General features: G+C 42.1%; 1 protein-coding gene across 1 annotated transcript in view; it reads right to left on the bottom strand.

Annotated features, from left to right (window-relative positions):
• The window catches only part of LOC311040955 (neuronal membrane glycoprotein M6-b-like), a 36,655-nt gene extending 24,704 nt beyond the window's left edge, over positions 1-11,951 (bottom strand). The window contains exon 1 of the mRNA XM_084051395.1: positions 11,767-11,951. Within this exon, the coding sequence (XP_083907521.1) occupies positions 11,767-11,839 (73 nt within the window). The 5' untranslated portion in view covers positions 11,840-11,951. The remainder of the gene's footprint in view (positions 1-11,766) is intronic.
• Positions 11,952-17,433: the final 5,482 nt, after the last annotated feature.

Genomic DNA, 17,433 nt, shown 5'->3' with positions numbered 1-17,433 from the left:
AACATAAGGTGCTTGGTAAAAATAGCAGTGGAATAAGGCAGTAAAAGTAGCAGCAGATGGCTTAAGGAAACATCTATAAAATGAGGCAATTAAAAGTAACCAAGTACAACAACTGTGGCAACTGTGTACAGTCATATACAGTGAGTCGTACACAGAAATATTACCATGACTGTACACTCACAATGCATGGTGTTGTGAGCTTGTAGATCGGCTATTTTAGCTATTTGTTTAAATGGAGATCCAGGGAAAGAAATTAGGTGAAAGAAACGTGAATATGAACACACAATAGCGTTCCATGTGGCCTCGCCCACACGTGCGTACAAAAATAGGCATTTCCTCCGGCGCAACCGTTGCGCTGACATAGACGTTTCCCTGAATGACTCCGGGGTCACTGACACGTAAACAAATAAGGAACACATTAACACACGCACACGCAGACACACACACACACACACACACACACACACACACACACACACACACACACACACACACACACACACACACACACACACACAACCAGATGGAGCCTGACAGCATGTTTGGGCAAATGGCTCCAAATGAGGAACACATGAGTCTCTCCCTCTGTGATGGCTCTCACATGCTACTGCACACCTTCAGGGAGGGGAGGACAATCGAGGTGTGTGTGTGTGTGTGTGTGTGTGTGTGTGTGTGTGTGTGTGTGTGTGTGTGTGTGTGTGTGTGTGTTTAAAATAATCAGTGTTAATTTACCGCTGCAAACATTGGACCCTTTGGTTTTGGTCCATTTTCACACCTTCAATGCTAAATGAACTCTGACTGTATGTATGTGTGCATATTTGTTTGTGTGCATTTACTTTAACGTTTGCTGCAAAACTCTTTCTCTCCTGCTGTCTCCTGTTCTGTGACTTGATGTCTCCACCATCAAGTCACAGCAGGGGAGCGAACTTCAGAGAGTGACCTTTGACCCGGGCTCAGCTGGGTCATATTATTGGTGTTTCCATGTTTGCCCAACACACAGATTTCTGATTAACCACTTAATCCTGTATTGTGCTTCGTACAATGGTGGCATTACTCATAATCGAGACAAACATTCAAAATCACCGTCCAGTCCTACTTTGAACCCCAAAGTCACACATGGTATTGTCCTGTTGCCCTGGTGCCTGGCGCCATGGTACTGTTCATGCTTACATCTCGACTGCTTTGGTCATGTAATGCACATGCAAACGCACACGCACACACACGCACACGCACACACACACACACACACACACACACACACACACACACACACACACACACACACACACACACACACACACACACACGTATATGTGTCTGTCTGTGTGTGGGTGGGTATGGTTTGAGGCAAGGTGGGAACAGTGAAAGGAGGTATGTTCACAGGTCAAGTCCCTCATTTAGAACAAAGAAGAAAGCTGGCAAGAGAGAGAGAGAGAGAGAGAGAGAGAGAGAAGAGAGAGAGAGAGAGAGAGAGAGTGTGCATTGGATATCATGTCCAGAGCGCTGCACATACACTGAGCAAACCGCCTCCACACAATGTTTTATCCTTGTGGGTGTGGCGCTCCAACCCTCTGAATATGGAAATGAGCAGCGCATCTCTTCAAAAGTTGAACTGCTTTCTACTCGAGTGGCCCAGGGCCAAAAAACGCTGGACACCAACTGCGCTGAAACGCAATTCTTGGCACTAGGAAGATCGCTCGTGGCGTGTCTTTATCGTAGAAATGCATGGCAGAAATGCGCTGGCAGCTCAATAAATGCTTTCTGTGAACACGGCTCCTTAGACAGACAATGAACTAGAGGTCGTTCGATATGGATGTTTCAAGGCCGATACCAATCATTTTGAGGACAGGAAGGCCAGGAAGGCTCTCACTCTCTCCTTCTCTATGTCAAAGATTCCAATATCCATAATTAATGTAGAAAACTCAAAATTAACCTGATTCCAGTGTCTGCACATGTCTTTCATTCTAAACAGGCATATGTATGTTGTATATCCTATTTTACATTTCACATACCTATTTCACATAGGCCTACTTTAAACACTTATTTTACTGGCTATTACGAGTAGTGCTTGAAATATTCTTTTTATACATTCAAAATGCATGTGCAAATGTTTTTATTATATTGGATCATCACGTTGTGAGCCTGTAGATCGTGTTATATTGATATCGTTTTAACTATTTTTGCATACCACCAGTGTACAACAAAGTATTAATAGTGGTAAGTGGTTAATCAGACTAATCAATTTAGTTGATTGTAAGAAATCTATTCACATTTTTTTGGGTCAATTCGTTGATATATAAGATAAAATATTTTGCTTCACGATTATTCGGTTATAAGTCGGTTATTGGTTGTAAATATATTATATTTTCGGGTTAATTGCCCAGCGCTACCAGTAAGGCTTCCATCCTGTTACTGTACATACCAGTAAAGCCAAGGACCCTCTATTACCAATTATATCTTAAGATTAACAGTAATGACATGTGCATGAGCATTCAAAAAGCACAGTGCAATATCAAAGATTAAAAGCTGAAAAGCAAAAAAGAAAACTGGTTCAGAAGGACCAGTGGTGAAATGACAATGATGAAATGAAAATAAAGAATGTCTGAAACTCACCTGAGAGATGCTTGCTTTATTTCTCATATAATAATTACTTTCACTTTCACCCTGGTATCCGTATTTTTGGTATTATAGGTGAACACTCGGTATTATAGGTGAATTACAAAGATTGCAACTATGTCCAGATAAGGACATAGTTGCTTAAGATATTTTTTAGCAAAAATAGCAGATCTACAAGCTCACAAGACATCACATCACAACGCTTTCTAAGCTTGTAGATGTTGTAGATGTAATATTTAAAGAAATATTGTAGTATTGTAACAATACGTTTAAAGATTTTGCAATGAATCGTGAAGCCATACTCAAACTATCTCATACTAGTGAATGTGGTGTGCTATAATACTATTGGGCCACGGCATCAGAGAACACACTAATGGTTGGTGTCAGCACTTCAGAGTCCTGAGCACAGCTCACATCTATAGAAGTACAGATTAGAGATTATGCCAAGCAATCAAGCAAAAAGATCAATGTGTATGTCCCCTCTCTCTGGGATTATGAACAGTGTCTGTGTTACGCACTCATTTTCCAGTTCATAAACTGTGCTTCGCTCAGTGTCATGCACTGCACTAAAGAGACTCTCTTCTCCTCCAATCAAGACCATGAACTCCCATTTACCGTAATTAAGTCTGTAAACATAACCGTAACACTGTACTTGTACTGCACATTGAACGTGTGAGTACATGTATGGTGGTGTTCATCAAGCAGAATGTTGGACATACAGCATGAACTCTCAAGAAGTAGCCCTGGCTAGCTCTAAAGCCCGATTCATACTGTGTCGCGCGTTGGAAATAGCAGACCTAAAAGCTCACAACGCGTCACATTCGCAACATTTTGTGAGCTTGTAGATCTGCTATTTTCGGCACACAACTGTATTTGGCTGGGTGAAGCTGAAAACTGAAGTTCCCCCGTAGGATGTGATAGGTATAAAAAAAAATAGGCTTAAGAGAAACTCAATGGGTATGGCAGGTCTGAGTCGACGATTTCCACTATTCCAAGAGAAATCTCTTGGAATACCCCTTATCTCCTCATCTTTATAGGAATGGGTAATGATCAGTGTTACGTGTTTTATTGACTTATGTGTACTGTATATACTTCCATGTTTTGACAGTCTATCAACATTATGTGGCAAAGGCGTAGAGTTAGAAAGCAGTGCCTCCGGCTTGGCCGGGTGGTGGGCATTCCAACAAACACAAGTCACAGTGTCAGTGTCATATCGTTATTCTGGGTGGAAACCATTGTTTCCTCACCGATCCGATTCCCATAACTCGAACAATACAACTCTGATACCAATGCATAACAAGAATCTAGGAATATATAACATCCCATGAATCATTGTTAAAATCACAAGCCGGTAAAATCAGAGTTTAAAACAGTAGTGCAACATCAACTTGTCAGGAATGACTTCGAAGGACCCAAAAGCAGTACGTCCAAAGCAAGGATCAAGGTTCAAAGGTTTATTAACCAAACCGAGGCAACCCATAATAATGGGGCAGGCAAAACACGAACAGAATATACAGATGGTTTTCAGCCTAAGTACATCACTAACATACACTAACATGAAACGACAACCTGACAAAGAACTGATCAAACAGGGGCATATATACAGTATAGACACAGGGGTAACAAGACACAGGTGCACTCAACAGACAATCAACACTAGGATAGGCTGGGGGACTAAGAGGACACAGGTGGAACCACAGACAAATAACAGGACTGTTAGACAAGGCAGGTACAGAATTACAGGGGCAGACAGGAAGGCACAGAACATACTACAAAATAAGGGTACAGAACACCAAGGCAAAATGTCAACAGAGTAACAACAATACAAATATACAAATAGAACAAAGGCCTAAACAGGCCTTAGGTGTCCATGACCATATAAGGGCATAAAAGGCAGTCACGGTCCAAGGGCTGGGCGGAACGTGACACAACTGAAGCATTCAAAATACAAAATAATTATTTACTGTTCATAAAATATCATCATGTGATATATTACTTTAGTGTGTTACTAAGGGGTCTGGGGACCTGTTGGGTTAGGTCTATTGCAGGAAGAAACTCTACCCTAAGTTTCTATGATTTGATTATTATTATTTTATTTATTTATTTTGTATTCTACTAAACAAGAAACCAGGAATGCAAGCTGTAGCACCCTCTCTGGGTTATTTTAGGCAGAGGGTGCAGAAAATTAAAAGCATTTTAATTTACCCAATTCATTACGAGCAGTAATGTACAGCAGAACGGAATCTTTTATTGAAGTGGTGCATATGGGTAGTAATTCTCGCTGAGAATGTTTGACAGTCTGAGCAGATCTCAGTGGGGTAACTGATCTTTGAAGAAGACCAAGCCTTTGAAATGCAATCCAACATTTCTTAACAGCCCTGTCCAATCACCCATTTTTACCAGAGATCTCAACATTAGACACGAGTCACTATATGACAAACTGATTCTCACACATTAAACCCTGTGACATTCACTGTCTGTCCACTTTGCCTTAAACAAATTGTGTTTTGTTTTAAGTCTAAAAGAGAGACCACTGCAATAGTAAATTACTTTGCTAAACTGTGTTTTCCATCACAACACATGTACGACAGATATACAACCCCAAGCTACATTTCAGCTTCTAGCTCTGCACCGCAAATCTTCAGCATCTTAACGGGTGATAAGCTTATGGTCGCAGCATTCCAGCTGTCAAATACTCACGCGCACGCACACACGCGCACACACACACACACACACACACACACACACACACACACACACACACACACACACACACACACACACACACACACACACACACACACACACACACACACACACACTCTAATGTCTGCTGGCACAGACAACAAGTAGGCTGTCCTTAAATCTAGTCCTATTTCTGGTTTTACATTAGTGTCATTGGTGTGTTCAGTGAGCTGACATCACTCACGTCACTGGAATAGACCCCTCTAAGCCCCAGAACCTGAATTAGACAGATAGGAATGCCACGATGCCATTGTAAATGTGACCTGATACATACAGTATGCATACCAGTAGAGTGACCTACAAAGTGGGCAAAAGTAGAATAAGATTAATACTATTTCAATTTGGGAATTTATTTAGGTTAGCTGCAGTTAAACAAACAAAAAACAAGAGCATGTACATGGGTCATTCTAGGTCATACTTTGGTTTGAGCAGGCTTGCATTCCCTTATAACACTTTACGTTTTATAATGGCCTCACTGGACAGTGATACCTGCAGGGATATGTGCTATCATCATAGCTTTTTCTTTTTAAACGTCATTGTATAGGGACACCCTCCCCTTTGCACATTACATCATAGCTCTAGAAGAAGAAAAAAAATCACATAGCAATAGCATAATCTCAAGAGATATGGTGGCAACCACCACCACTGAGAATATCTACCGTAGTTTAAAAACTGCATGTAATTGTAAAAGTATGGTTTTGTAGCTGAGACGAGAACACTATTTCCCTTGTGTTATGTTAGCAATCCACCTTTTTCCCAGCAGACATTTTGACAGGTAAAGACAGCAGAATGTAATAACATAAATTGTGGGTGTGTTTCATTTGTGCTGTTGTGTGCCAGCATGGACAGTACAGTACAGTTAACTTCATGCTGGGCTGGCATACTGGAACACCTAAAAGTTAATTACCTTCAGCTGTGTTTAGCCTACTTGTCAAAATGTCTGCTGTCAAAATAGTCCATTGGTCTCTAGACTATAATTGAAAACATATTTTAAAATGTATTTGATGTTGTTGAATTCAGCAAACCAAATTAATGTTGAATATCATAATGTTTTTTATGGGATCGGATCGGGCCAATCCAATTTGAAGCAGTGATTAATGAATTTGTATGGCATTTTGCAACAGAACTTTTTCCAAATAGGTGCATACATACAAACATGTTGATGTCTAAAATGCAAGAGAAACATGCAATTATGCATACAGAGAGAGAGAGAGCGAGAGCGAGAGAGAGAGAGAGAGAGAGAGAGAGAGAGAGAGAGAGAGAGAGAGAGAGAACGTATAATATAACAAGATGACAACTCTCTTCTTGACAGGTATGACATATTCTGAGACAGGACAACCATGTGGGAAATAAGAACCTGCAATCACAGTCATCTATAAACCGGTGGTTCTCAACCCTTTGAGACCGTGACCCCCCAAAATATCATATTTGAACTGAGGACCCCCCCACCCTGACAAGCACTTGGAATTGTAGTAGTTGAGGCATTACATTTAGTTTGACTCTGCTCCACAGATAAATATTGTAGAAAATAGCAGATCTACAAGCTCACAACACAACGCCTCGCGTTGGGAGGCGTTGTGAGCTTGTAGATCTGCTATTTTCACAATTTTTGCCTCTGTCTTATATTATTTGACAATTTGGCCAATGTTTGATCAGTTCTTATGGTATAGTTTGTTTATTACTTTTGACGCAGTAATGGTCTTTTTTCTTTAGGCTTTTTTTTTAGGTCACTGCACTGTCATCTGGGGACCCCCCCGGCCTGTCCATAGACTGTATAAAAAGAATGGACAGCGTTACGCCCCTAGACTCTACAGACCGTAAACTAGAAAAAGTGCTCCTCGGAGCACAGGTCTCCGCCAGGTCAGGTAGGTTATTGTGGCCTCCTGGTGGCTTATAATAGGCCAATGTGAAAAGGGTGGCATTTCTTCTTAGGCCTTTCAATGGGACACTGCATTCATGATTTGAGGCATTTTGTTCCAAAAATGTGTTTTGCTAAATTAGACCTGATGGTGGCGCTATAAAGGCCAATGTGAATGTGAAAAGGGGGGCATTTCTTCCTCGGCCTTGTGGGAATCTGCATGCAAACTTTCACGGAAATTGCACACTGCATTCATGTTTTGAGGCATTTTGTTTAAAACTGACCAATCCTGCAAACTTTGGAAGCCACTGTAAGCCAAATAGGATGGAATATGAAATATCGGACAGATCCATCAGAATCACATGACTATGGAGATGCAGTGTACCAATTTGCGTGTTTTTTGGACAGAATCTGAAGGAATAATCTCCAAAAATGTATTTTACATAAGTCGGCCTCCTGGTGGCGCTGTAAAAAGCAGATGTGAAAAATGCAGTCCAATGTTTTTCCTTGGCCTCTAGGGAGTGTGCGTGCAAAGTTTCACGCAGATCGGTGCAGTTATAGTTAAAAATGCAAATCGGCCAGTTATAGCGCCACCATGAGGCTGATTTGAAAATGTTCAAGTGGCATTTCTTCCTCGGCCTAGTGGGAATGTGCGTGTGCAATTTTATGGAAATGGCAAGCTGCGTTCATGATTGGAGGCAGTTTGTTCAAAACGGACCAATCCTGCAAACTTTGAAAGCCAACCTTAGCCAATGAGGATGCAATATGGGAAATCGGACAGATCCGGGTTGATCACATGACTATAGAGATACTGTGTACCGATTTGCATGACGTTTGGTTAAAAGCTGTAGGTGTAATGGGAAAAAATGGGTTTTGCACAAATCGGCCTCCTGGTGGTGCTATAACAGGCCCATGTGAAAAATATGGGGCAGAGGTTCTGAATTGGCATCCAGGGAGTGTGTGTGCACAGTTTCGCAGCGACCGGGCCAACGGTGCCGGAGATTAGCTGGTAACACACAGACAGGACACACACACACACGGACGGACGGACGGACGGAAGGACGGACGGAGGGTAAAACATACTCTCTCGCCATGCCTTTCGGCCTGGCGGAGACAATGAAGCCGATTGTTCAGCAATTTCAAATCCGCCATCTTTCAATATCGCGCCATATTGCGTCATATCCTGCAGAATGACACCAGAGTCAGACCATTATTGGTTGGGTAGCTTGTCAATCAAAAGTGGGGGCGGGGAATGAATGCTATTGGTTGTGTATCTTGTCAATCAAATCATCCCACCCCTCCTAGAGCATAACCTACTTTATCGTCAATTTTAAAATAAATGGGACCATAGTTTACCAAAACGCATATCATGATGATTGAAAGGAGACTTTAAACTAGCGACTGGAAGCATATGATATTTATGACAATTTTTATTAAGATAAGAAAATCGAGTCTAAGATTTGTCAAAAACCCATCCGCTTGCGTTAAGATAAATTCTTACTGACACCAGCAGGGGTAAAACAGCAAAACTACAGGCCATTCATATGAACTGTCTCTTCCGTATTGGAGTCAATGTAAAAATCTCAAGCTGGCCCCTTGGTCCCGACCCACAGGTTGAGAACCACTGATCTAACTGTCCACAGTTTAGTCTTTAACTCTGCATCCATCCAGACAAAAGTGCAATCTCACTACATTTGCCACATCAAAACACACTACCAGATACACCCATTCCCAGATTCCCTGGGGGCGTAGTAGTAGAGAGTCTTCGTTCTAGATCCTATTAAGCGCTCTCTCTCTCACACACACACACACAGCCGCAAAGAAGGTGTTTCAATAAGATAATCTGTTGAAATCCAAAGCCACAATCTCAGTGTGTGTAATGTGATGTGAGTATAAGCCCAATGCGTTATACTTCGAGGACTAATAACCTACAGTATATAGGCGTTAGGTGATGATGGGTGTGTTGACCGTGTGTTTGTGTCATGATCAAAGTGTATCAAGTTGATCATGTCTTAATTATTTAGATTAGATCTTTTAGATCCCAGCAGTCATACACACACAGACCATCTCTTACAGGCGTAAACACTCGACCAGTCGAGGGAGTAACCGGAAGACTCGCCCCAAAACACGTTCGCCCCAATTTTTCCCACGGACCACTCGCCCCTAGCGGTTCTTGCATTCTTATATTTGTTTTACTGAGGATAAGGTTAGAAATAAGTTTATGTTTAGGCATAGTTTTACTGAGGTTACGATTAGGAATATGGTTAGGTTTTGGTCATAGTTTACTGAGGTTACGTTTAGGAATACGATTAGGTTTAGGCATAGTTTACTGAGGTTACGTCTAGGAATAAGGTTGGTTTAGGCATAGATTACTGAATTTCAGTGGTGTAATGGTGATTTTCTTCCGGCGGTACAGTACGGCGGTGGTGTGCACGCGCGTGCACCGTACTGTGCCGTACATGCGCATGCGCGTGAAAAAATACTGGCCAACCGGGGCGTGGCTGAATCCGCCATTCCTTCACTGGGTGAAACAACACAGCTTTCACCATTGGAATTGCATTACGGAACGTACACATTGTGACATTTGATGGGTTTATTTTGTCATAGCGCATCATATGGTGAAGTATTATAGTGCAACAACCACTGATCTTGTGAAAAATTATAACGGGGCCGCCAAATATTCTAAACTTTCCGCAATTCTGCCAATAATCATATTCTATATGAGACAAATCTGAGTTTTTGCCGGGTCAAACAAGGGAATCACGTGACGTTGATCCCCTTCTATTCGCTGCTAGGACATGACGTATGTGTAGGCAGAAGAATAACGTTAGGTTTAGACATAGTTTACTGAGGTTAGGTTTAGGAATAAGGTTAGGTTCAGGCATAGTTTACTGAGGTTACGTTTAGGAATAAGGTTATAAGGTTTAGGCATAGTTTACTGAGGTTACGTTTAGGAATAAGGTTAGGTTTAGGCATAGTTTACTGAGGTTACGTTTAGGAATAAGGTTAGGTTTAGGCATAGTTTACTGAGGTTACATTTAGGAATAAGGTTAGATTTAGGCATAGTTTTACTGAGGTTACGTTTAGGAATAAGGTTAGGTTTAGGCATAGTTTACTGAGGTTACGTTTAGGAATAAGGTTATAAGGTTTAGGCATAGTTTTACTGAGGTTACGTTTAGGAATAAGGTTAGGTTTAGGCATAGTTTACTGAGGTTACGTTTAGGAATAAGGTTAGGTTTAGGCATAGTTTTACTGAGGTTACGTTTAGGAATAAGGTTAGGTTTAGGCATAGTTTTACTGAGGTTACGTTTAGGAATAAGGTTAGGTTTAGGCATAGTTTTACTGAGGTTACGTTTAGGAATAAGGTTAGGTTTAGGCATAGTTTACTGAGGTTACGTTTAGGAATAAGGTTAGGTTTAGGCATAGTTTTACTGAGGTTACGTTTAGGAATAAGGTTAGGTTTAGGCATAGTTTTACTGAGGTTACGTTTAGGAATAAGGTTAGATTTAGGCATAGTTTTACTGAGGTTACATTTAGGAATAAGGTTATAAGGTTTAGGCATAGTTTTACTGAGGTTACGTTTAGGAATAAGGTTAGGTTTAGGCATAGTTTACTGAGGTTACGTTTAGCAGGAACACCAGGTGGCGACCATTCCAAGGTAGCCGAATTTGCCCCGGGGGCGACTGTGTTTTGGGGCGAGCGTTCTGCATGCATCTGATCTGTAACGAGATCTCAAGACATCCTGATGCCTCTGAATGAACAGCCTACACACACCTTTCCTATAACAATGCCGTCCTGCGCTCAGGCCGAGTTGAGTGGCCACTGCACGCACGCACGCACACACACACACACACACACACACACACACACACACACACACACACACACACACACACACACACACACACACGCACACATACGCCTTTATTACGATGGCCTCTTTTTTTTATGTCCCTGCTCATTAGTCAGAAACAGGGTAATGACGGTGATGATCCCACACACACGGCTGCAACAAAGCAAGGCAAATTAGCATTAATAATATGCTCCATAAAACAGACGGTGAGCCGCGATTCTCCGACCACCACAACCCCCCCCCTTCCCTCATCCGCCAAGCACCAAAAATGTCAAACATAAAACAATTATGCATATTTTATTTTATTTTTTTTTGTATTCCACGCTGGTTTGTATTGATCATCTGTTTCGATGAATTGAATACACAGGACCCCAATGGAAACAAGCCATAGTGCTTTCTTGGGTTTAATCATTTTATCATCCTTTTGTATAGAACTGTACTTGCTGTGCTTTTTTTTTGCATACTGCTTAATAAAACATTCAATCAATCAATCAATCAGATCAATTGTTTTGCATTGGTGTCGTACAAAGAGGGTCTGAGCCCCCCATGGTCGCTATTGTGTCGCGCACCGAGAAGCCATTGCCAGGTTAAAGCGCTCAGCCAGGCGAGGAGGAGGAGGAGGAGGAGGAGGCGAGGGAACTAAATCTCTCCTAAAAACGTGCAACAAAAATGTCACCGATGTAATATTCCGTACCTTTGCTCTCTTGTCCTTCGTCTTGATTCTCCTCCGCATTATTAGACTCCAAGGTGGGCTTTGTTCCATCCATTTTGAAATAGTTTTCCCCTGGTTGTGGCACTTGTACCCTGTATGTATGACTGACTGGATGCAGTATCCTGAAGACTTGTCTGGTGCTCCCTCTCTCTCTCTCTCTCTCTCGCTGTCTCTCTCTCTCTCTCTCTCTCTCTCTCTCTCTCTCTCTCTCTCTCTCTCTCTCCCTCCCTCGGCTTTCTCTCTCTCTCTCTCTCTCTCTCTCTCTCTCTCTCTCTCTCTCTCTCTCTCTCTCTCTCTCTCTCTCCCTCCCTCGGCTTTCTCTCTCTCTCTCTCTCTCTCTCTCTCTCTCTCTCTCTCTCTCTCTCTCGGTCTCGGCCCTCGCTCGCTCTCGCTTTCTCTCTCTCTCTCTCGCCGCTTTTTCTATTAACCAACCACCTCCCCGTCAACCCTCTCTTTGTATTTTACAATCCCTTTTCAAGACGGCGACGTATTTGCGCTATCAGATGGATTGGGTTTATTTCTTCAGATTAACCAATGGAACCCAAACGATGCTTTAGGCTACGTCACACACAAGCCGACTTTGGACAAGGATTGATGATGATGACGAGAGTGGTGCTGATGTGATGTCAAGACGCTTTTTGAAGGAGATTATTTATATCAATAGGAGATATTTCTGTCATGCTAGTGCAGCAGATTAATGACATAATCAATCACTTTGTGATGGCATATACATTTGGCACAAATACTCTGTAAGGGCCAGTCTTATGGAAAAAGGCGCTGCCCACTCAAATTTCCAAGATGGCAACCGTTTTTTCAAGATGGCCGCCACCTTAGCGGAGCAAGATAGTGATACAATCTTTCAGCTTGTGATACAAGGATGAAATTTGGCACAAACTCTGTAAGGGCCACTCTTATGGAAAAAAAGTGCTGGCCACTCAAAAATCCAAGGTGGCAACCATTTTTTCAAGGTGGCCGCCACCTTAGCGGAGCAGATAGTAATATAATATTTCAGGTTGTAATAGAAGGATGACATTTTCCCAATCTGGGAACACATCGTCAAATAAAAAGGTAAAACAGCACCCTCTGCTGTTTTTCACTTTTCCATTTGACTCTGGGAGGAGCTGTACGGAGGACCCATGCTCACTCGGAAACGGGGGTTTTGGTCTGCCCTCAGCCCTCCACTTACGGTGGTGTGCCTATGTTTTCATTCCCACTAACAATATTTCTCCACAGAACACTAACATCATTTCTCCCAAAGAACATGGATCGTTTTGGTTATAAGCCCACTTGTTTATATGATAAAGAGCAAGTTAAAATGTTACTAATTTTCCGTGGTTTTGTTGTCTCCGAGAACGCTATTGTTAAATGAATTTCGGTTTGTTTCCAGTGGGAAGCGAGCCGCACACATGTAAATCCCGCCCACTACATTTGATTGTTTAAAGCGCGGCCTGCTTCCTGATCTGAAGGCACACCCACTTGTAGCCAATGTGCATGGGTTGTCAAAACGGCTCCCGACAGATCCAATCGCAGCTATGGATCTGTTCTTGAGAGATTACCCGAACCTAGTTGTATCCCATACCTGAATGTGCGGTATCACTTTGATTAAGTTGGTAAAAGGATAGTCCCTCTGCCTTATCAGAAATCAATCCCCCAAAAAATGCAAATCCAATGTTAGTCAACAGGCAAACTGATTGGAAGAAATGTTGTCTTTTTCTGAAATACAAAAATAATGATGCCATAGTATCACCTACTGATTTGAAGAAATGTTGTCTTTTTCTGAAAGACAAAAATAATGATGCCCTAGTATCACCTACAACCCATCATGTTCCTCAACATGATGGTTCACCATGCTTGCCACCAATGTTCCACTCTGTCATGAGATCAATCAAATACCATAATGATCCTGGACCCGGCAAGGCTGGATGAAGGTGTGGTATAGAAGCTACTTTGATCTTTGATCTACTTTTATCTTGGATTTTTGAGAGGCCAACGGCTTTTTCCATAAGACTGGCCCTTACAGAGTATTTGTGCCAAATTTCATCCTTGTACCACAACCTGAAAGATAATATCACTAACTGCTCGGCTAGGTGGCGGCCATCTAAGAAAAAAAAGGTTGCCATGTTGGATTTTTGAGTGGCTAGTGCCTTTTTCCATAAGAGTGGCCCTTACAGAGTATTGGTGCCAAATGTCATCCTTGTATCACAACTTGAAAGATTATATCACTATGTGCTCGGCTAAGGTGGTGGCCATCTTGGAAAAAAATGGTCGCCATCTTGGATATTTGAGTGGCCAGCACCGTTTTCCATAAGAGTGGCCCTTACAGAGTATTTGTGCCAAAATTTGCTATTAATCTGCTGTACTATGCCGCCTCATCATCCCAAGTAAATGTCAATTTATTTCATCAAGTAGCTGTCGCTCTGTTTTTCACTCTCTTTGTAATGCACCCCCCACAGTTTTTCTAAAGCATTTTCACCACTTACTGTATCAGATGCACAAAATGTGCAATAGATAGCTAAATGTGCAACAAGCCTGTATGAGTGATCCCTCTCTCTTGCACGCACGCATGCACACACGCACACACATTGATTGATTGATTGAATACTTTATTAACAGTTTGCAAAATAGTAAAGAGGTGCAATTACAAAATAATGTTAAAAGGATAACACAAAAAGTCCTATGGGCTTGTTTTCATTGTGGTGTGTACACACACACACACACACACACACACACACACACACACACACACACACACACACACACACACACACACACACACACACACACACACACACACACACCTGAATTTCCCCACAGGGACCAATAGGCTATATCACACACGCACGTGCACGAGCGAACACCCCCTTAACACCCCCTCTCCATCTGGAGACTTGAGGGATAGAGGGAGAGTGGAAGGGTGGGGGTTGGGGAAAGAAAGCAAAAAAAGTTACTTGTATAAATCCTTTTTTTTTTCAAAGGTAGAAAGGGCTAGAAGTGAGAGCGGCAGAGACATTGTGGAACACAAGAGAAGCATGATTATCACCAAAAATGTTCCTGTACTGTATATTGTCATTTTTATATGAACTACAATGCATGGTCTACTTTATTCATACTGGTTCATCCAACCCTTTGTCTCTGAAAGAGAGCTGATTGGCCGGGGATACAAAATCCACTCTCACCATCCAATGACAGAGACCTAGACAGGATCCAGAATCCACAAGAAAAACGTGGAAGTGGGTGTGTCCACTGGCCAGCAAGCTGAGCGGGCTTGCTCTGGGCTCCAGTTCACCTCATTCTATAATAATAAACACATCCTCAAACAAAGGGATGCCATCTGCCTGCAATCCTCTTAAATAAGGTATTAATTCAGACACACGTAGCCTTAGTGCAAAGCTTAGCCCCCGCACAACTGTCCAGGAAACACCCCCCCTTGCATGTGGGTGCGTGCGCGCGCACATGTGCTTATACACTCAGAGGTACCCTCTGTGTACCCTGCTCTGTGTGCCTCCATTTGGACCATAGAGGGAGATACAGTAGGTTTTAAAGCAGGTCAGTTTGACTTACTTGAGCACAGGACTTACACAGTATAATTTGGGGTCAACATTAAATCTGAAATCAATACGTTTCATGTCCTACCCGGGATTTGGCCAATTATCTGGTAATTGACCATATTCACAGAGGCCATTTTGCTCTTATGTCATACTCAGGGGGGTGGGAAACCCAACCATTAATTGTAACCACTTCCACCCTGACATACATATTTTGGGCATGCCTTGTTTCAAAACAATTACATTCTTTTGAATAAAATAACAGATTTACATCACAACGTGTCAACAGGGCTTTCAGGCTATAATGTGCTGAAGATTCATGGCCGCAATCACTATATAAGAATAGACGTTATTCATTTGGTGTCAGTGTTTGTCAATGGGGAATTGAACCCTATTCGCATGCGTACAGCCAATGACGGATGGATAGAATCATATTCTCTCTGTTGATAAGATATGCAGGAAGACAAAGTCCTCCTTTGTGGTTACAGCAGCCAAAGTTCTCTCCGCATGCACACACACGCACGCACGCACGCACGCACGCACGCACGCACGCACGCACGCACGCACGCACGCACGCACGCACGCACACACACACACACACACACACACACACACACAGCCAAGTGCCACGCATGATATACACAAAAACACCCCCGGTGCTGAACATCCTGTCCAAACTCAGTTATGAATCTCAAGTGCAGTGACGCCCCCACCCTCCATCCCCCACACCCCATCATAATCCATCCGTGGATCACACAGATTAAGGACTTGTCCAGAAGATGAGATGCAGTGCACTCTGGCACTTTCCAACATCTCTCTCTCACACACACACACCCACACACACACACCCACACCCACACCCACACCCCCACCCACACACACACACACACACACACACACACACACACACACACTCACAGTGCAGTGGCTGTATGCTGGCCATAGCTAAGCGTCAGACAGTATGCAAATCATTATGAAAGTACTGAAGCTAGTCTGAGCCCTTTGTCATATGTGTGACAGAGACAGACTCTTCCACACCTCGTCTGTGGCTCTTACATTAGATTTTAATGTATGTATGCTATAATGTGGTTTTAGCTGATGCAGAGGAAACTATAAAATAAATGAGCTCTGGTTATATAAAATAAATGTGGAACTAGAATAGAATCGCTGACCTACTTTAAAATGCTAATATTGTGGGGAAAATAGCCTTCAGTAATAATTATAATTAACATGCATACAGAACAGATTCAATATACAGTATATTGTATACTAAGCTATATTTAGAGTATATGATCCTGTGGAATTTTCCACTTCAACATCTGGAGAGTGTGTGGACATAATGTATGTACACAGTAAAATATTCAGCGTTGAAGGGGTGTGAATTAAGTGATAAATCTCCTTTTAAAATAATTGTTAAATATCTCTATTCAAAACAAAAAAGAAATAGTGATAATATCTACAAGCTCACAATCCAAAGCATTGTAAGCTTTTAGATCTGCCATTTCCAATAGTCTTTGAATATATTTGAAAATGTATGAAAATCTTTCAACATGCAAACGATTAAGACGATTATGATGATTATTTAAAAAAAAAAAATGTGATTAGGCGATTATGTAATAATTGTGACAGGCCTAGCTGTGCCATGGATGCCTGCCTACCCTCATTACAGCGAAATGGAGGGAAGCCAAAATGGGGTTGTCCCCACAGTAATGAGGCCATTACAGTCCTCTCATGTCCTCAGATGTGGTGGTGTCAATGAAAGAGACCAGTGGTGGACACTACATTTATTCGAGTACAGTACTAAAGTACATATTTTGAGTATTTGTTTTCTTTGCAAGCACATGATGACTTTCACTCCCCTACATTTCAAATAGAAATATGCAGAGAGCCACGTTTTCAAGAAGGATGCATTGAACTGATCAACTACCTGAAGAAAATGGAACAAACGAATTCCATTGCAATTGTTGACCAATCATCTCTGATAGCCAAAGAATGTCCCTCTACATGATGTGTATTCCAGAAAGCTGTCTCGAAATGTCTTGAACTTAAACATGAAGTCTTACTAGATCTAGCCAGATGTGGCATTTCTGGATTTCCAGGCTCC

The sequence above is a fragment of the Gymnoscopelus microlampas genome (assembly GCF_963454915.1).
Source record: "Gymnoscopelus microlampas genome assembly, chromosome: 24".
NCBI lineage: Eukaryota > Metazoa > Chordata > Actinopteri > Myctophiformes > Myctophidae > Gymnoscopelus > Gymnoscopelus microlampas.
This window is presented reverse-complemented; position numbering and strand designations above follow the sequence as displayed.